This window comes from Capsella rubella, unplaced genomic scaffold (genome assembly GCF_000375325.1).
Source record: "Capsella rubella cultivar Monte Gargano unplaced genomic scaffold, Caprub1_0 scaffold_6, whole genome shotgun sequence".
Classification (NCBI taxonomy): Eukaryota; Viridiplantae; Streptophyta; class Magnoliopsida; order Brassicales; family Brassicaceae; genus Capsella; species Capsella rubella.
The window spans coordinates 8282933-8303154 of NW_006238918.1; the positions used below are offsets into that span (position 1 = coordinate 8282933).

Consider the following 20222-nt stretch of genomic DNA (forward strand, 5'->3'; position numbering starts at 1 on the left):
AAAACAAGATGATATAAAAAATTTGGAAACTTAAATTCAAGTTCAACTTTTAAATATCAAATGACGGGTATCATACATGAATATGAAATTTAAATAGCAAAAGTAAGTTTCAAATTACTTAAATATTTCAAATATCGGGACAAGAAATAACGAATACAGAAAGAGAACGAGTAATTTAATTAGTTAAATACAAGCTATATAATGTTGGTTTTTTTAAAATGTAAATTATTTCATTTATATATAAAAAAATATGATATTATCTTAGAGAGAACGAACGGGAACAAAAAGGGAATGGGTAATTCAAAAAAAAAAAATATCTAAACTATTTCTCATCAAAAACAAGCCTATACCAAAAATTTGGAAACTTAAATTTAATTTTAACTTTCAAATATCAAATGACGGGTATGATACAAGAATATGAAATTTTAATAGCAAAAGTAAGTTTCACTTAAAAATTTCAAATATTGGGACAAGAAATAACGGAAAGGGAACGGGTAATTTATAAAATAAAAAATTATTATCTTAACTAATTCTAATAATATACAAAAGGGAATTATGGGTAACGGGCAAGCTGAAGACATACTATTTATTCATGTGGGTGGACCAAAATATTTCAATTTGTTGTAGGACATGCATAGTGAACGGGTTTGACTGTCCTGATATCTATATTTATGTTATTTTATTCAAAAGTTTTAATGTTTTTCATTAGTTTATGTGATGTGATAGTTCACAAATTTAATTGATTTCTAATTTATCAGTCATTCAGTTCACACTCGATCCGAGTCTTATATCATGTCGATTAAAATATTAGAAACTTTGTGATAAACATAGTTTTTGCAACCAATCCCGCACGTACGTGCGGATCCATCCCTAGTACAAAATAAAATAAAAAATAAAATATAAGCCATTTCCGGCTACTATTATATTTGTAAAACTTTCAAAAATAATATATTAAATTAAAGTTTTCGTGACTCGAAATTCAAATCTATGTTTAAAAAGTTTCAAAAATAAATGTATGTGACTGTAAAAATGTTTAGAAAATACGTATAAGAGTTGCCTTGCATATTATTCTTGACTTAATATGATTGTTTTACATTTTTCGGATATAAATGGTAAAGTTGCAAAAGTTGACGGCTTAAAGGATTATTTGCACAAGAATATTAGCATATATATTTATAATGGTAATATTAACATAATGTTAACACTCACATAATTTAAGTTTTCCTAAACACATAACGTATATTTACTAAGATATATAATATATTTAAAATTTTAAATAACATGTCAATATTTTTTATATTTTAATAGAAGTCAACTGGCTTGATTACTGCCAAATGATTTAAATTTAACCGATATAGTTAGTATCAATTTAATGCAACAGATATAAAATGAATAAATAATTACATCATTTTTGAAAACTGAAGGTAAGTCACATAATTAGCATCATTTCTTATTTATGTAAAATATTTATAACTATTTAAATGATTTTAACAGAAATTAAAGAATACATCGGCTACTTAATTGATGTCAATACATATATTTATATCAATTCTTTAAAATGACGTCAATCGATAAAAACTGTATTAATTTTATTGATTCAATATAAAACTAATAAAATTATATTAATTATAATAATTGATGTTAAATAAAAAATTATACCATTTATTTTTAACAAGTAATTTTAAATAATTTAATTTAATTTTGTGATACTATTTATCTGATGTAATACACACTTTTTTTAATAGTAGTGAATGATACAATAATATCATATAAAATTAATAGCTTTTACTCGGAGAAGATAAAAAACTATGAACATAATATGTATTCTTCTCACTATTTGTGTTTTCTTGTGTTGGTGTATGGTCTATCACCAACGACATAACCACATTTAACCGGATAAGGCCCAGACGATTAAAACGGTTCGATCTCCATTCAACATGGGCTTTGGATCATGGGCCATAAGGTCGCCAAATATAGCTTGGGAAGCAAGTTCCCATTCGAAATAGGTTTATTTTCCCCTATATTCATGGGATTATGGCATCTTGTAATTCATATAAATAGGGAGGTTTGTCCCCTATTTTTAGGCATTGAAACATTAATACAAAGAACACAATTCTCTCATATCTTCTAATCTCGAACCCTAGTTTTCTTCTTCGACACTCTTCAAAGTCTGAATCACGTAACCTGATCTTCTTCTCAATCGGATCTACCCAATATTCCGGTTAGATCCCCTTGTGCGAATTTTTGGTTCCACATCTTGGTCACTATTTGAAGGCAAACGTCTTACCGTGCAAACTTTGCTCTATACCATGTCAAAAATATAGAAATAGATAGTTTATTGAGTAAAAGTTAGCTAACATTTATTTAGCAACGTCAAGTATTTTATTATTTTACTTGTTTCAATTTTTCTAAAAAAGTATAGGTTACTTTAGATATATGTCACATTCGAAAGATGATTTATAAGTTGATCCATATAATTTTTGAAAAAATAATTAAAATATTAAAAATAATGAAAAAGAGTGAGAAAAGCTTGGATAAGTTTTGTATGAAAACTTGAAAAGTATGTGTATTATTGACACTATAGCGATAATAATAGGTTAAGTAGTAGTATTAGTTTTATCCAAAAGATGTTATATATTGGTTTAAATGCATACTAGCTAGTATTACTAAATAGTGACATATGAGAGTGCTACAATATTATCATTCACCAACATAAAATATTACATGAGTCACACGAAATATTGAAATATGAATCTTCTTCATACAATAAAATAAATCTTATATTTTCAAAAAAAGAATGATTGCTACAGTCAACCGTTTGATTAATAACTGTTGTTAATAGTCCTGAAGCCCACTAAACATCGTCTTTCATAAGGCCTTATATTATTTTATTTGAAGTACAAACTAAGCCCATTATATAAAACTCTTAAGCCCATCCCAATAATCCCAGTTTCTGCTGAGCACCTAAAAAGTGAAGGTACCCAGTGATGATTACCACGTGGCAGAACGTGAGGCTTCAATTTCGGCAAGAAGCGTGTGTGATCTTTTTCTTTTTACTCGTAAGTCGTAACTCGTTCTATCATTTTGGCGCTTTCCTCTGATAGATAGATCCTTGGGACAATAAAAACACCATTAAGAATTTTAAATACAATCGTATCAGAGTAACATTAAGGAATAAAATTAAAATATTTAATTATCTTCTCTAATCAGAAGATCCAAATTTTAATTTCTGTAATTAGTCAAGAATAATAAAAAAGGTATAGTGTACTGTTCTGTTCTGTTGTGGGTTACTTTAAAAGATTTGGAAGCATGTCGGCGAAGTTCGAAGGATCCTTTACGTAGTAGATAGGCCACAGGTGGTTTCAATCCTTCCTTCCTCAAAAGATCCATTTTCGAATTTTAAATTCCCCAAAAAATATCTGCATTTCTCCAGAAACCCTCAACTCTTCTCTTCGATTTTGAATTGATCATCAAATCAATCAATGGCGTCTCTTCAGATCAGTGGCTCGGCGGTTAGGTTCGAGCCGCTAGTCGGATTGAACCGGACCGGTTATTCCCGTCCGATCGGGAGTCTCGGTTTCCCTCGTTTTCGCCGGAGGTTTAGTATCGGGCGTCCGTTGTTGCTCCGTCGTTCTTCTTCTACATTCTCCGGCGGTGGTGGTGGCTCTGGTGAGTCTGATGGTGATGATAAAGGATTTATCGCTGATGCTGAGAGAGATGGTTCTGGCTCTGTTCTTGGATTTCAGCTCAGTCCTCCTGGTATAATTCGTGATTGAGTGTTTCTTTGAATCATTCTAGTAACAGTGATTGATTTTTTCACTGCTGTGTATACATTTAGGGATTTGGTGTTTTGTTTTAGGGTTTATGATTTCAGTTTGTTAAACCTTAATATAGAATGATTCTCTTGAATTTTGCTTGTGGTCCTCAGAATTAAAAAGGTATAGTAACGGTTTCAAATTTTAGAATTTTGATTTTTTTTTTTTTGTTCTACAGGTGATCAAAAAATCTTTGGCACTAGCACTGACGAAACTACACATCAAGGAGAGAAGAAAGAGGCTATCGATGAAACAGTAATGGCTGATTTTGGTGTACCTGGGAACAGAGCTGTTGAAGAAGGAGCTACAGAAGTTGGAGTTCCGAGTGGAAAAGCTGAAGTTGTCAATAATATTGTTTTCGTAACATCCGAGGCTGCTCCTTACTCCAAAACAGGAGGGTTAGGTGATGTTTGTGGTTCTTTGCCTATAGCTTTGGCTGGTCGTGGGCATCGTGTTATGGTTATTTCTCCTCGGTACCTGAATGGAACTGCTGGGGACAAGAACTATGCCCGGGCTAAGGATCTAGGGGTCCGTATTACAGTAAATTGCTTTGGAGGTTCTCAAGAAGTTTCCTTTTATCATGAATATAGAGATGGTGTTGATTGGGTAACCACTAATCTTGTCTTGCATAAGTCTTTTTGGATTTTTGACAACCTCCATTTCTTTACAAGTTTTCTAACTGTTAACTGTTGACTTGTTAGGTTTTTGTTGATCATAAATCCTACCATAGACCAGGAAATCCATACGGAGATAGTAAAGGAGCCTTTGGTGATAATCAGGTACTACACTGATCGAAAAAATGTTGAAATGTTCTAAAGAAAGATTTATTGTTCTAATTGTAGCTTTTCTTTTATTCCGTGAATGTTGTGTTTTAAATCATGTGCTCTACGAAAAATGATAAAGGTGCCTCGTCTCTCACATTTTTTTTATATTACAGTTTAGGTTCACGTTACTTTGCCATGCCGCGTGTGAAGCCCCTCTTGTGCTTCCTCTTGGAGGGTTCACTTACGGAGAGAAATCCCTTTTCCTTGTCAATGATTGGCATGCCGGACTTGTTCCCATGTAACCTTCTCTTATTCACATTACCTTATGTTTGGATTCAAATTTGACTACATGTGCAGGATTGTGGTTTCTTTAGTGGGCTTTAATTTTGTCTATAATAAAACTCATATTGTGTATCTTTTTTTATTCCAGACTTTTGGCTGCAAAGTATCGCCCATACGGAGTTTATAAGGATGCAAGAAGCATTCTAATTATACATAACCTTGCTCATCAGGTGAAAAGCTTAAAGCATTTCTCTATACTCGAATATCTATTCTTCTTCAGGTTTATATATGGTCGTAAGTTATTTTCATTTCATACTTTGGTTCTTGTACTAAAAGGGAGTGGAGCCAGCGGCTACTTACACCAACTTAGGATTACCTTCGGAATGGTATGGCGCTGTCGGGTGGGTGTTTCCAACATGGGCAAGAACACATGCTCTTGACACCGGTGAAGCAGTTAATGTTCTCAAGGGTGCCATTGTGACCTCTGACCGTATCATTACTGTGAGCCAGGTAATAGATCTTTGTAAACTTAATCCCTAATTGTTAGGGATCACAATCACTAATGGGAATTACAAAGTATAAGTTGTGTGAGTTGATATTCTGATTGTAATTGCTTTCCGCAATTTCAGGGCTATGCATGGGAAATCACTACTGTTGAAGGTGGATATGGTCTGCAAGACTTGCTGTCTAGTCGGAAGAGTGTTATAAATGGTACTTTCACTGTTCCTCAAAACCCTGTCTCTTATTACTCAAACAGTGTTCCAAGCTGATATTCTTGTCATGGTTATCAGGGATTACAAATGGAATCAATATTGATGAGTGGAATCCGTCCACAGACGAACACATTCCTTTCCATTACTCTGCTGATGATATCTCCGAGAAGGTGATGTAAATTTCTCTTGAATAAATGTTCCCACAATCTAGCAAATCCAATGCATTGTTATGGTGAATTGACTTCTTGTGTCTGCTATGGGAATTGCAGGTCCAGTGCAAGATGGCACTACAAAAGGAATTGGGTCTCCCCATTAGGCCTGAATGTCCTATGGTATGTTTTCAAAAGACAAGTTTTTTCTTTTTCAAATTCATTTTTGTCTTATACTCAAGCTCACGTACCCTGGCATGGCTTGAAACTTTTCTCAGATTGGGTTTATTGGAAGACTTGATTATCAGAAGGGCATTGATCTGATCCAAACCGCTGGTCCTGATCTCATGGTGGATGACATTCAATTCGTAAGTGAGTCTTTTGAACGGATTGACTGGAACGCACACAGTACAGGTGGCCGATGTGATAAACATTTGCCATCTCTTGTCTTTAGCAGTTGTTTTCACACATTTCTTAATCCCGAGGCAGAAATTTTTTTTGGCTTGTGTACCAGTTTTCTGCATTATGATATTCCTTATTTCAGTGAAAGACATGTTTCTTTTTTATTGACCTATTTATTGTGATTTGGTTTATGGCAGGTCATGCTTGGCTCAGGTGACCCAAAATTTGAAAGCTGGATGAGAAGTATGGAGGAAACGTATAGAGACAAATTCCGTGGTTGGGTTGGCTTCAATGTTCCCATCTCTCATCGAATCACAGCCGGGTAAGAAAATAAGAATGTCTTTCTAACTTAGACTTAAGTAATATTCTAAAAGAGTAACTTATCTAGGTAGATCATTTTATTGGATTATCACATGCTACATGTTTCATATGAAGGAGCTGTTGTGGAATACCTTAAAATTGTCACAAACATCTCATTAGCATTTTGTTTTGAAATTTTATTAACAGATGTGACATTCTTCTGATGCCGTCAAGATTCGAGCCTTGCGGATTAAATCAGTTATACGCAATGAGATATGGAACTATTCCAGTCGTTCATGGCACTGGAGGACTTAGAGTGAGTTTCTTAAAAATCTACAAGAAACCGGATAGATACAAAAGCAAATGTGTTCAGAATCAGAGAATTTTTATTAGTTAAAAAGGGTTTGAGTATAATTGGATTATAATTGTTGTCAGGATACGGTTGAGAACTTCAACCCTTATGCAGACGGTGGAGCTGGTGCTGGTACAGGGTAATTACATTCTTCTGTTTTGAGAAACGAATGTGACAGATCAAAGTCCAATGATTCGTATTCTTATGAATATCTTTCTTTTTTGGTTTAATGTTTCAGGTGGGTTTTCACTCCCTTGTCAAAAGACAGTATGGTGTCGGTAAGTTTATCGAACTCCCCATTTCTCTTTAGGATTTGTGATATACATTTTTAGTTTGGGGACATTTGTGGATGGAAATGACCCTATTGTGATTACATAAATCAGGCCTTGAGGTTGGCTGCAGCAACGTACAGAGAGTATAGAGAGTCATGGGAAGGATTAATGAGAAGAGGAATGACCCAAAACTATTCTTGGGAAAACGCTGCCGTTCAGTATGAGCAAGTTTTCCAATGGGTTTTCATGGACCCTCCCTACGTCAGCTAGACTCCTACACAAATCGAACCACACCGAGTTAGACCGGATCAGACCAGACCAGACTTGACCTGACCAATCAGATGGAATATAGGGCTATTGTGGAACCTCCTATTCCGGTTATTGAAGATCTATGTATGGTTTTCAACGTTTCCACAATAAAGCGTGTGTATCTCTATGTTATTATCTTTATAACTCGTTTTGTTTTGGGGAGGTATAGAAATGTTAGTTATGAGGCTATATAATATGTTTCTTCTGTTGGTTACGAGATGTGCTTTTCCTAATTATCCAAATTTGAGAAACTAGAGATAAACCAAATCACCAATGATGAATGATAAGTTGATGATAATGATGATTTCATAACAAATTAGTGGGCTCATTATCCTTAACTTGACCAAGTTTTAATGATAGATGGATGGGGAATGAGTAGGAGAGCAGTAACACACGAATGAATGAATGAAAAACGTAAAATTTAATTAAGTCTCCCCATTAGACGTGCTTACCATATTCATATGATCATATCATTCAACAAATCAACACCAAATGTTACAAAAACATCAAAAGCATTTTGAAGCATCAATGATTATATAACATTGATACGAATTAGTGATTTTCGATCCTCTCATATCTATTATTCTGAATTTCCGATAACAACTAGTAAATGGGTTAATGGGGTTAGGATTTTAGGAAAGAGTCAAAAAAAAGTCTCTTAATTATGCTATAATGTTTCGTTGAAATGAAAACGTTATCGTTCGAGCAAGCACGATCCTAGTATTATTCTATTATTGCAATTATATTATTCGTTAGTTCATATTTGAAAAAGCGTTCCTAAAGTTGACCAACCAGTTTAACACTGAAACGTATATATATGATTAGCAAATGATAATGATTGTTTTGTTTACTCTGTTTTTTTATTTTTTCGGTTTCTTCTTATAACAAAACGTAATGAAGAAGATATGTTTCTGATAAAATATTAAATTTTTGAATTTAAAACAATACCAAACGCCTAATAAATTATTTTCCATGAAAAAAACAGTACTCATAAGTTCAACATATTAATTGTCAAAAACAATATATATTTAATAAAAATAAAATATAAACCATTTGAAACTTTTCATCCTAATTACTGATATTAAATGACCAAAAAACACAAAATTAAGAATTTATTTACGTTATAATTTTTTAATATGGATCACAAAAAATGTTAAACTTTAATGATAAATATTTTGTTAATAACCTAAAATAATTTCAAAAAAATCAAAACAGAGGGAGCAATTGCTCCGGTAATGATGGGCAAAAGTGGGTAAGTGAGTGGGAATTGAGGTCTTTGATACCAAACATAAACCCTTTTTTCTTCTTCACTTTCTTCTCTCCAATCACTCTCTTTGTCTTCCCCTTTCCTCTTTCGTCGTACGTGTTCACCTTCCTATTTAACTCAAAAAGAGAGAAAGAGAGAGTCTTTTTGGTGTTTAAATTCCCATTTTTGTCAATCTGTTTTCCTCGAGCTAAACAGCGAGAGGAAGGAAACAAAAAAAAAAAGCGAGAGGCTTTGTAGTTGTTGTTGTAGTGAGAAGAAGAATCTCAGGTTAATTTCTTTGTATTCTTCTGCTTATTTTATTCCCCATTATTGTCTGTTCGTTCTCATTCGTGTTATCATCTCATAATTCAGTTCGAAAAGGTTGAGACTTTAGAGTTTAGACGACTGAGTTCTCTTAACCATTTTGAGAGGACATGCTTGTTAAATTTGAACTGGGTTTTGAGAGCTTTGCTCATATGGTAGAACAAGTTGGAAACTTTTCAATGTTCTTTATTAAGGGTTTCTCACAATTCAGTTCAAAAAGGTTGAGACTTTAGAGTTTAGACGATTGAGTTCTCTTTTTTTTTTAAACCCCATTTTGAGAGGACATGATTGGTAAAATTTTGAACAGGGATTAGAGAGCTTTGTTCATATGGTAGAACAAGTTGGAAAATTTTCAATGTTCTTGATTAAGGGTTTCTCACAATTCAGTTCAAAAATGTTGAGACTTTTAGTTAAGACGATTGTGTTCTCTTTAGAAAAACCCATTTTTAGATGGCATGATTGGTAATTTGGAACTGGGTTTTGAGAGTTTTGTTCATATGGTAGAGCAAGTTGGAAACTTTTCAATGTTCTTGATTAAGGGTTTTAGGGTGAAATTTTTGTTATGGGGTTTTTTTATTATTAACTTGGCACTGGTCTTTTCATTTGCTTCGGAAGAAGGTTGCTGTTCTTGATTGATAAATGAGACCAGGCACTCGAAAAGCTAATTTGATTGAAATTTCTAATTCTTTGATATAAAATTGTAAGAAATAGAGTATAATAGAAGATTCAGACAAAATCTGTATTTTGTTTCAGATCGAAATTGTTGGGGTTGCTTTAGAGCTGTGGATTCTACTTCTTGTCTGGTTGTTCTTAATTTATTTAAGATTACTTAGCGTGTTGTTGTTACCTTAAAACATCCACAGAATCATGTAATCTTTTGTGTTTAAAATTCAAAACACTTAAAGATCTTCTTGTGGGAATAAGTATTCCCTAATTTTTAATTCTGTTTGGACTTAAAGTTACAAGAGTCATGCTTTCGTATGAATCTATATATCATTAGGTACCTAACTTTCAATTATGCTAGCAGCGTGAACTAGTGAAATTTCAAATTATTGCAGCTTTATACCAAGTCTTTTTGAGTGTTTCGGATCAAAGATAACTTCTGCAATGATTTTAACAAGTATACATACTGATTCTATATGTTTTCTGTACAATCTCACTCTACCTTACTCTATATACTTGGAATAGTAGTCTCTCATTTTTCTTGCCAGACCCATTTGTTTGTTTTCATTGTCTATGATTATGCTTAGATCATGTCTTCATTCTTGTTTGATCATTTCATTTTCAGAGTGAAAGAGATAACAGGAGTTGGGATTGCATTGTTAGTTAATCTTTGAATCAAAATGAGTGCAGCGGCTACAATGTCCATGCCCCGAGAAGCGTCTAATTACGATGAGATCTCTATGCAACAGAGCATGCTCTTCTCTGATAGTCTTAAGGTAGATTCCAAACTTTGAAGTTGAATAATCTTACTAATTCGTGTGATTCATTACTAAAGTTTTCGAAATATATTCCCATGTTTGACGAATTAGTCTGAGTTTTAGCAAGACAAGGATTCTTGTAAAATGTTTTTGTGATATGATATCTTTGTTTTACAGGATCTAAAAAATCTGAGAACACAGTTGTATTCAGCAGCTGAGTATTTTGAACTATCCTACACAAATGATGAACAAAAACAGATGTGAGGGAGTTTATTCCTTGTTCTATTTCACAGTGATCCTAGTTTGCAACTCTGATTAATTGTCACTTCTAGTGGGGTTTTATAAGCTTGTTACGTGTTTATGCAGAGTCGTGGAGACACTGAAAGATTACGCGATAAAGGCTTTGGTGAATACAGTTGACCATTTGGGGTCTGTGACGTATAAAGTCAATGACTTTGTCGATGAAAAAGTTGATGAAGTTGCAGGAGCCGAACTACGAGTGTCTTGCATCGAACAGGTATCAGTTATTCCTTAGTAAAGTTTTCTTTAAAACGGTGGTCTAAAAGATCAGTTAAAAGGACTGTTGTTACTGCTTTGGTTGTTATTTCTTTATAAACGGCACCTTAGATTGATTCGTTTAGGTTACTGAGTTTTCTTATATATGTACAGAGGCTACGGATGTGCCAAGAGTACATGGATCATGAAGGTCGTTCTCAGCAGTCACTTTTGATCGAGACTCCAAAGTTCCACAAGCGATACATCTTGCCTTGTAAGTTTCTCTCTCTATCTCCCTCTATGTTTCTGCAAGTTTCATTCTCCTATTTGTCGGTTTTGAGACTCACTACGGAAACAAACTACATTCTCTATCAGCGGGCGAAATCAAAAGAGGTGGCAACCTCGCAAAGCTGAAGAATGTTGAAGGTAGTTTTGATGGAGAAGAGGACTTGAACCAATTCAGAAATGGTATAAATTTTACATCTACAAGTCCAAGATTTTAGATTTGTTCCAAACCTGATTCTTGATTTGATCTGTTTCTTGTTTCCTGAAGCTGTTCGTGCTAAAATTCGGGAAACGCCTCCACCACCCGTAAAGTAAGCACCTGTATTCATAAAGAGTTGCCTTGTTATCTGACTGCAATGTTTTAGTCTTTGATGGGTTGGTTTATTTGCTTTTTTTCAGAAAACCAATACTTCAGTCTCCGTCTCAAAGGAAACCTCAACGTTCAGCAACCTTTTCGTTCTCGTCTATCTCCACAGCACCAAAGAAAGAACAAGGTAAAGAAACAGTTTAGCTTGAAATTTCCGATTGAGCTTAATGTGAATGCAGACCCTCTTAACTGTGTGCTTGGGAAACCAGATAAGCGAGAAGTATCACCTCATCGGTTTCCCCTTCTAAGATCTGGTTCGGTTGCAATCCGACCGTCATCAGTTAGCCGGCCAACGACCCCGAGCAAGAGTAGAGCGGTAACTCCAACTCCTAAACGGGTAAGCTTCATTTACATTTCATACACTCACTCAAGACTCTTATCTTTCCGGGTTTTGATTCTTGATTTTATTACGGTTCAGTATCCATCAGAACCAAGAAGATCAGCTTCGGTTCGCGTTGCGTTTGAGAAAGAAGCACAAAAAGAACCAGAGCATCAACACCAACCAAGCAAGAGCAAACGGCTGCTTAAGGCGTTGCTTAGCCGACGCAAAACCAAGAAGGACGATACTCTCTACACTTACTTAGACGAGTATTGAACCGAAAGCTGGCTTTGTATTTCCACTGGTAAACCAGAAAATTACATTCCAGTTTTTATTACATTTTTGTATTATATAATGTCAATATATATGCTTTTTGTTACATTTTGATGTGAATGCTTTATTTTCTTACAAGCGTATTGAAAAAATGTACAAGAGAACGCCAATTTATTCAAATTCACTACGATTTTATTTGCAAGAACAAAGCTCACTCCAAATTTTATTCTTCAGTACATAATCGAAGTTTATACTACCAAGTACCAATCAACTTGTTTACATTTTTACTACTACCAAAAACAAATATTCTTCGATACCGATTAGTTTACGCGAAAACGACCAAAATCAACTCAAACAATTTGTAGAATGCATTTAGTGTCCAAGCAAACACTATGATGATAGTAAGAGCATCTTTATTGGAAACATCTTAGAACTGAAAAAGAGTATCTTAACACAATGTTTTGTATCTTATATAAGCATCCTTAAAATTTGTGTTTTGATTTCGGTACTAAATGCAAACACTACGTTCTAAGTCTTAAAACAATCATGTAACCTTTATTGTCAACAAGGATGAAGGTAATACAAACACAGAGTAGTATATAGAGAAAACAAATACAGAGTTCGACATGAAAGACAAAACCGACGAGAGCCTTAAAACATGACACCAACTTACGAGTCTTTTCTCCACGTTTAATGATTTAGATTCCGGTTTGGGTTCCTGATTCTTCTCTTACAGCCTTTTTTGGTGGTGGTGGAGGTGGTGATCTCTTGTAATAGGCAGCACCAAGTGATCGGTGAGAAGAAGGAAGAGAAGCTTCACGAGAATCCATCGATGGAGGAGTGAAGTAAGAGGATGGTGCATCATCGCCATCATGAGTGTGTTGAGCATGCACGATCATGAGCGTAGCTAGGAGCATACAACATGCTAAGAGATGGTTCCTTGAAAACATTTTTTCCCTGGTGATAGATAGACTAGAGAGAGAGCACACCAACGATGGAAAGGTCTACATATATTGTAATGTCTATCTTGTATATCTATGTACAATAACACATAATAATTAGAGGGTTCCCACTAACTTTTTATTAACTAGAATTATTTAGCAATAACTAATGATCAACCTCCCCTTAATTATGTTGTTTAATTTAGGAGAACTCAGAGCCGGTTCAACGTAAAAATAATAATAGCTAATCTTTTAGTGTGATAAACGATCGATAGTTTATGAATAGTCAAATCTGAAAACTTTTGCCTCACTTAAATTTTATCAAAAATTAAATTATATTAGAATATTCTAAATATATAATATAACTCCACAAAATGTATCAAAGCCTTTAAATATATGAATAAGGTGATTTTTTATGCTAGTATTATCATTGTGAACCCTTTTAGGACCATGTAAAACTTCACAATATAGAATTCTTTTAATTCAAGAAAACCTTTTGACAAAAAAAAAGCAGCGTAGCATCATCATCCAAAGTTCAATTTATACAATATATATGATTAATAAATATAAAAAATGTCATCAGAGTAGTCAATATATGTTATGAAATCATTACAAAAAATAACGATGATTTAAACAATATATACTCAATATATAAAAAGTCTAAACAACAAATTATATACTCATGTTAGAGAAGGGTAATACTAATAATATAATTATAGATGAGATATTTGGCGTGGTTGCTAAGTATAATGCAAGAGAGAAAAATGAAAGTTTCCAAAGAAAATGTTTTGACGAGAGGTAGAAGAATGATTCAACATTCAACAAGGAATTTGAACAAGTAAAGGTGTATATCCATCTCTTAATATCTAATATACTTATTAGTTTATCTTCGTATTCTACACTATTTAAACACTATTTTAAAAATGTGTTGGCCGTATTTGAAACTTTATATATATATATATATATATATATATATATATATATATATATATTTTATACAAAAAAATAAAATACTATTAATAGTGTAAATATATGTTCAACGTTTGCACTAATAGAATCTTTGTTGGTAGCATATAAGAAACAGTTCCAAGAGTGCCAATTATGATTATATTTTCTTTCATTTCTCATTAACAACTGTTTGACTTACTATTTTCCGGAAAATAATTAAAGCCGATGAGAAATGAACCTGTATTCAAGAGACCAATTCAGTGTATAAGTGATCTGTGGATCTGTCTATGTAATAATGTACATATAAAGCTTATGTTAAGAAAATTATGTTAATAATTCAAAGAAATTTTATTAACATAGACTTTAGAGTATATTAAGTATATGGAATATATCTTTTATAAATAGACTAATATTTTTTTATCTTTCTAATTAATACATTTTATATAATTTCTTGTAAAATGAAAACTCAATAATATATTATATATAATTAAAATTGAATTATATAAGAATATATATTTTTACTTATTTTTATAATGATATATTTTATTAGGTGGCATATTTTGATTGTATAAAATAAAAAGTGAATAGAAAAGATTGACTGAGCGATGAATCCAAGTATTAAACCATTGCACGTGAAAGTTTGATGTCCGGTTCGGTTAGGAATAATTAAACCGAACCGGAGAGAGGCTACTCTACTAGATACAGTACATGTATAAAATGAGATTCCGGTTCTATCTACTTTGGACTGTGAAAGTGTAGCCATGGCTTCCTCCTTCACCTGCTCTTCGATTTTTCCTGTAAATTAATAAATCCCCCCTTTGCTTCTTCACTCGTATCTAACTGCATAGTCTATTCATTCTTTTGATTTACGATGTGATTACTCATATATATAGATTCGATTTTGTATTTATTCAGATTACTGATACGAGAAGCCTGAACTTGCGCTGCACAATTCAATCTCAGGTTTTGTAATGGTTTTTGTTGATATCTACATACGAGTTTTCGAGTTACAATTCAGGTAGAACTTGAGTGAATCTGGTTTTGTTTTCAGGTTTCTTGTGGGATTCAGAGAGATGACAATGGACGCCGTGTTTGGCGGAGGAGAACTTTGGTAAGAAAATTTGAGATTGTTTGGTTATTTTCCCAGTGGAATCAAGGAATCAATTTTAGGGTTTAGCTTAACTTTGATCTGTGATTTTTTTGCATATGAACTTAGAAGAAACAAGGCTTTTTATTACTGATTAGTCTTTATTCAAGTAACCGTGGTGTGGTAGTAATCTGTATGATGCATAGAGAAGGAGATGGAGATTGTCTTGTATGAGTTGCAAATCGCTTTCCATATACCCTGTAATCTTGGTACTTATATTACACCTATAAACTATTAGTTTTCGTAGTTCGATCGTATCAGGTTCTTGAGTTTTGAGTATTTATAAGTACCAAAGCCAGAACAATGCATTGTCTTTACTCTTTGTTATATATTAAGCTCCAAAGTTTCTTAAACCATTGTCTAGATTCTTCGTTCTTCAATCTTTTGGATTTGACCATATGAATCAAGCAAGTGTGTTGGTCTACAGTTTGTGTAAAGCAGCCATCATCAATTGCTTCTATATATTTACAACCTCTCTATTCTTATTCTCTTGTTTTGTCTGTAGACGAAGAAGGATGATATGTTGCGTTACAAAATGCAAAGAGTTCCGTTTGTGGAAGAACAAGTGAGGAAGATAAGAGAAGTTGGCAAGGTAATGACAATGGACATAGAACAGCTTCTTTTGAGGGAAGACAATCGGTTCGAATTTGTCAATAGCGTAGCAGCTGAAGCAACAGAGTACGTGGAAAAGAACAGAGACGAATACGGAGGTTCCAAAAAAGCCATCTTCCACGTTCTGAGTAACCGTGTGAACGACCTCGGGTTCGATCGCCCTGAGGCTTATGTAGAAGCTGATCCTTACAAACCCGGTCCTGGCTATTTGTTGGAGTATTACACATAAAGAAACAACAAGAGTTTCAATGTCACAGCTTTGTTCTTGTATTACCAAAACCAAGTCTATAGCATTCATAGTTTTTGTAGTTAGTTTTGGTATAGAAACAGTGTCTTTAAATCTTTTTAATCAAAATCATATAAAACTCAATATTGTTAATCAGAGAAAAAAATGATGTTCTCTGCCAATTGTTGTTTTATTTATTTAGAATCACGACATAGATTAAGACAAAACGTCTAATGACAACAGTTTTTGTTTATAAAAATTAATGGACTAGTGATTTAAGGCGAGGAGAAGGAGGAGGAGGAGGAGATGCAAATGATGGCTGCGGTCGTTGAAAGACTGGCCTTGGTGTTGGATCCATGTAGTCGTTTTTGATTGGAAGTAAACTCGGATCCGTGTAGTCGTCTTTGATGTGCACCGGTCGTTCCTTTGTCACAACCTAACAAAATCAAAAACTCATATTGTTTCTATCATCACAGTTATACACACTATTAGAAACAAAACTAAAACACTATTACACGTACTTTGTTTTTTCCTATAGGGTCGTCGGATGGGACGGACGGGCTTAGACGAGGGTCAGTGTAGTCCAACTCTAGATCGATTCTTTTACCATTCATGACCTCGTGTTTGACGTTGTCGAGTTGCAAAGTCTCCACGAGCCCTAACAAAAGAAATATGAAAGCATATTAGTAGTTACCAAACATAAAGTTCATTTACCGGTTGTGTTGTTTCTAGGAAGATAACATGGTTCGTTGTTAGATGTGTTTACCGGAAGAAAACATTGGGAGAACGAGTAAGAAGGATACTAGGATCACGAGCTTCATCTTGATCAACTCAGTTTTTGTTTTGTTTTGTTTTGGTGATTTGTGAATTGGTTTTATAGAATTTCTTTGATCTAGTATTAGATAAATACACATTTATGTAGTCAAACACAATTTATGAAGGTAAACGCATTCAACGCTAACTAAATTGTCAATTAATGTAAATATATCTTATTACGAGATAGAGATAAAAAAAGGAATATGTTTCTATCTTCCGAAACTCCATATGTTTAAATTTAATAGGGGTTAATCAATAACGGAATTTGGGAAAATTTATATACATAAAAACTGATGGATTTTAGAAGTTTTAAAAGTATTTTTTCAATAAATTGTATTTTAGTGTCAGTATAAACAAAGTGAGATTTGGTTCGTCACAGTTTTTTCAATTAACTTTGGATTAAATTTTAATCAAATAATATTCCATCAAAACCATCATAATATAAAATAACGTACACTAGTATTTTTAATAGAATTTTAAAACCAATAAGATTATATAATAATAATAATAATAAAATTATAAGCTAACAAAATACATTTCTGATGAATATAGGGAGATTTGCACAACTAACCTTTATTATGATACCTTTTTCTACAAGTACCCTCTCTAGGTGTTCATTTTCAAAAATACCCTCTTCAATGTACAAATGACTAAATTACCCTCTTTTATTATAACCCATGATGAAAAAAGAATATTCTTCCAACAAAAAGAATATTCCTTCCGAAAAATTTCCCGCCAAATTTTCCCGCCAAAAATTTTCGGAAAAAATTTTCCCGCCAAAAAATTCCGACAAAAAATTTTCCCGCCAAAAAAAAATTCCCACCAAAAAATTTCCGACAAAAATTTTCCCGCCAAAATTTTTCCGCAATTTCTTAAAAAAACCTTGTAAATCTTTTAAAAGTCATCCAAAACCTTTCAAAACTTGAGTAAACCTTTTAAAACCATTGTAAATCATTTTATAACATTTATAAACACTTGTAAATCCCTTTAAACCACTTATAACCGTGATAAATCATATAATAAAAACTTTTGTAAACTTCTAAAACCCGTTAAAAACCCTTGTAAATCCTTAAAACCCATTTTAAAGAACTTGTAATACCTTTAAAAACTTTTGTAAACCCTTCAAAAACCTTTGTAAACTTCTAAAACCCTTTAAAACTTCTTGTAAATCCTTTAAAACTATTTTTAAATCTGTGTATGCCTTTAAATATACTTTTAAATCCTTTTAAAAACACTTGTAAATCATTTTAAAAAACCTTTAAAAATCCCTGTAAATTTTTAAAATCCTTTAAAAATTCTTGTAAATCCTTTTAAAATTGTTATAAACTTATAAAAACTTTTAAAAACCATTGTAAATCCTTTAAAAACCATTTAAAAACCTTTGTAGGCTTCTAAAACTCTTTAAAAACCATTACAAATCTTTTAAAAACCATTTAAAAACTCTTGTAAATGCCTTTAAAAACCCTTGTAAACCCTTTAAAAAACCTTGTAAACCCTTTAAAAAAATTTGGCGGGAAAATTTTGAGAAAATATTTTTTTTTGCGGGAAAATTTTCGCGGAAATTTTTTGGGGGGAAAATTTTCCCGAGAAAATTTTTGGCGGGAAAATTTTTTCTCGGAAACTTTTTTGGCGGGAAATTTTTTGGAAGGAATATTCATTCCTTTGTGAAAGAATATTCTTTCAAATAGGGGTAAAATAGCCATTAAAAATTAAGAGAGGGCAAAAATGAAAATGGTAAAAAAAGAGGGTATTTTTAAAAGAGGTTATCATAAAAAGGTTATTGGTATCAATTTCTCATGAATATAAGACTAAATTTATATAATCCCTTCGTTTTATTTTAAGCGTTATTTAAAGTTTCTACATAAAAATTAAGTAAACATAATTTTTAATTAATTTACATCGTTTACATAAAAACACGATTAAATAAACTGAATTCAAATCTCACGTGAAGCCATGAAATTTGGATTCATGTATTTTTAACTAAGGAAATCCTCTCAAATCCTTTAAAATTATTAAAAATTAAATCCACAAATTGTTTTAAATAATAGTGGATTTTAATATGGATTTCATGAGAATTTTAAAGTCCATATTTGAATAACATTGTATTTATACATTCTACACAAATCTCTTAAAATTCTACTTTAAATGCCACTTGATTTTTTTCATATTTAATAAATTTTAACAGAATTTGAAATAACTCTTAAAATTAAAAATAGTTGTATTTTAAAAATAAATTGTATCATAAACGTTGCATCATAAATACATAACTGTACTTCTTTCTTTTTTGGTTATCAGCAACAAAAAAAAAAGCTGTAGATGATTTCACCTTTCTCAAGAAAATTGATAACGACTTTATATCTTCATTTGGCTTCTCTTGAGTTCATGGCAACTCCATTACAAATAGATATTATCTATTAGGCCACCACGACCATCGTTTATTCTGTGTTAACCCCTCTACCAATGTACTAATCATCATATCATATTTGTCTGTCGTGATGTTTCCTGCCAAATTTCCTTTAGCGTATTTAGAGTTACTACCTCGATTAATACAAATGTCTAATCTCATAACAGTTTGTTTATTAAAATTAATGGTCTAGTGATTTATGGTGAAAAGAAGAGTATAGGAGGTGGCCTCTCATGTGGTGGCTTCAATTGTAAGCAGGTGGGGGATAAAATTAGTAAAGATGAAATACTAGAGTTTTAAATTGATAACACTTTTGTAATACTAGTAAATGACACATTAGTATCCTTCCAAAAAAAAATGACACTTTAGTAAAAAATAATCGTAAAATAACACTTTTTGGGAAACATAACAAGTAGTACATATATCGTCGGAAATTTTATTTATATATATAAAAATATACGACATTTTAATCAGTTTAATTGAAATGATCACGAATTTTAAAATAAACCGGATCATGGTACTAATTTTTCTTGTTATAGGGCATGTGTTGGTGCTCGTGGAGGGCCTGGTGGCCTTGGATGCGGACCAGTGTAGTCTAGTTCAAGATCGATTCTTCTTCCTTTCATCACCACCACCTCTTCTTTAACCTTCTAAATCAACAATTTTAAAATATAGTTTACATATCTTAATTAGTTTCGATACTCATATTTGTAATCAACTTATAACACTTTTTTCATAAAAAAAAGCTTTGTTTGTTTGATATACCTCTTGGTGGACGTTGTCAAGATACGAAGTCTCAACGATCCCTAACAAAATATATGTGAAAATCATATAGAGAAAATTGAGTTAGAAACATGTATTTTGAACTCTTTAAGAAAGCTCATGTACAATATTTTTTTGTTACACATTAATGGAGCTACTAAATTGTTGAAATAATACAATGCATTAGTTTGATCTCTTACTTGAAGCTGAAGAAAAAATTGGGAGGACGAGCAAGAAGGATACTAGGATTAGGAGGTTGATGACCAGCTTCATCTTTT

General features: G+C 32.6%; 5 protein-coding genes across 6 annotated transcripts; 3 read left to right on the forward strand and 2 right to left on the reverse strand.

The window, feature by feature from the left end:
- The first annotated feature begins 3304 nt into the window (after window positions 1-3304).
- LOC17881840 (starch synthase 1, chloroplastic/amyloplastic) lies at window positions 3305-7575 on the forward strand. Its single transcript, XM_023780918.1, has 15 exons — window positions 3305-3759; window positions 3994-4421; window positions 4517-4594; window positions 4753-4877; window positions 5010-5091; window positions 5198-5371; window positions 5491-5572; window positions 5653-5744; window positions 5844-5906; window positions 6002-6091; window positions 6323-6447; window positions 6633-6741; window positions 6861-6916; window positions 7016-7055; window positions 7161-7575. The coding sequence occupies exons 1-15, from the start codon at window positions 3483-3485 to the stop codon at window positions 7317-7319; spliced, it is 1980 nt and encodes a 659-aa protein (XP_023636686.1). The 5' UTR covers window positions 3305-3482; the 3' UTR covers window positions 7320-7575.
- Window positions 7576-8631: 1056 nt separating this feature from the next.
- On the forward strand, window positions 8632-12208 carry LOC17884337 (protein ABIL3). Of its 2 annotated transcripts, none has more exons than XM_006288165.2 (10): window positions 8632-8892; window positions 10217-10367; window positions 10527-10609; window positions 10716-10866; window positions 11019-11118; window positions 11220-11312; window positions 11398-11440; window positions 11529-11623; window positions 11706-11833; window positions 11915-12208. In XM_006288165.2, exons 2-10 carry the CDS (start codon window positions 10272-10274, stop codon window positions 12089-12091), a joined length of 966 nt encoding a protein of 321 aa, XP_006288227.1. In that variant the 5' UTR covers window positions 8632-8892; window positions 10217-10271; the 3' UTR covers window positions 12092-12208. The 2 variants fall into 2 exon arrangements, with proteins under 2 accessions (XP_006288227.1, XP_023636990.1); XM_023781222.1 differs by lacking the exon at window positions 8632-8892 and adding an exon at window positions 9697-10048.
- Window positions 12209-12619: 411 nt separating this feature from the next.
- Window positions 12620-13069, reverse strand: LOC17882314. Its single transcript, XM_023781623.1, has one exon. The coding sequence runs from the start codon at window positions 13036-13038 to the stop codon at window positions 12787-12789; it is 252 nt and encodes an 83-aa protein (XP_023637391.1). The 5' UTR covers window positions 13039-13069; the 3' UTR covers window positions 12620-12786.
- Window positions 13070-14716: 1647 nt separating this feature from the next.
- LOC17882817 (protein PLASTID TRANSCRIPTIONALLY ACTIVE 7) lies at window positions 14717-16106 on the forward strand. The gene is made up of 4 exons (XM_006288763.2): window positions 14717-14774; window positions 14893-14940; window positions 15029-15088; window positions 15630-16106. Exons 1-4 carry the CDS (start codon window positions 14739-14741, stop codon window positions 15963-15965), a joined length of 480 nt encoding a protein of 159 aa, XP_006288825.1. The 5' UTR covers window positions 14717-14738; the 3' UTR covers window positions 15966-16106.
- A 25-nt stretch (window positions 16107-16131) lies between these two features.
- LOC17884330 lies at window positions 16132-16891 on the reverse strand. The gene is made up of 3 exons (XM_006289158.2): window positions 16729-16891; window positions 16484-16620; window positions 16132-16398 (listed from the first exon to the last, which is right to left on the reverse strand). The coding sequence occupies exons 1-3, from the start codon at window positions 16874-16876 to the stop codon at window positions 16222-16224; spliced, it is 462 nt and encodes a 153-aa protein (XP_006289220.2). The 5' UTR covers window positions 16877-16891; the 3' UTR covers window positions 16132-16221.
- Between the last annotated feature and the right edge of the window lie 3331 nt (window positions 16892-20222).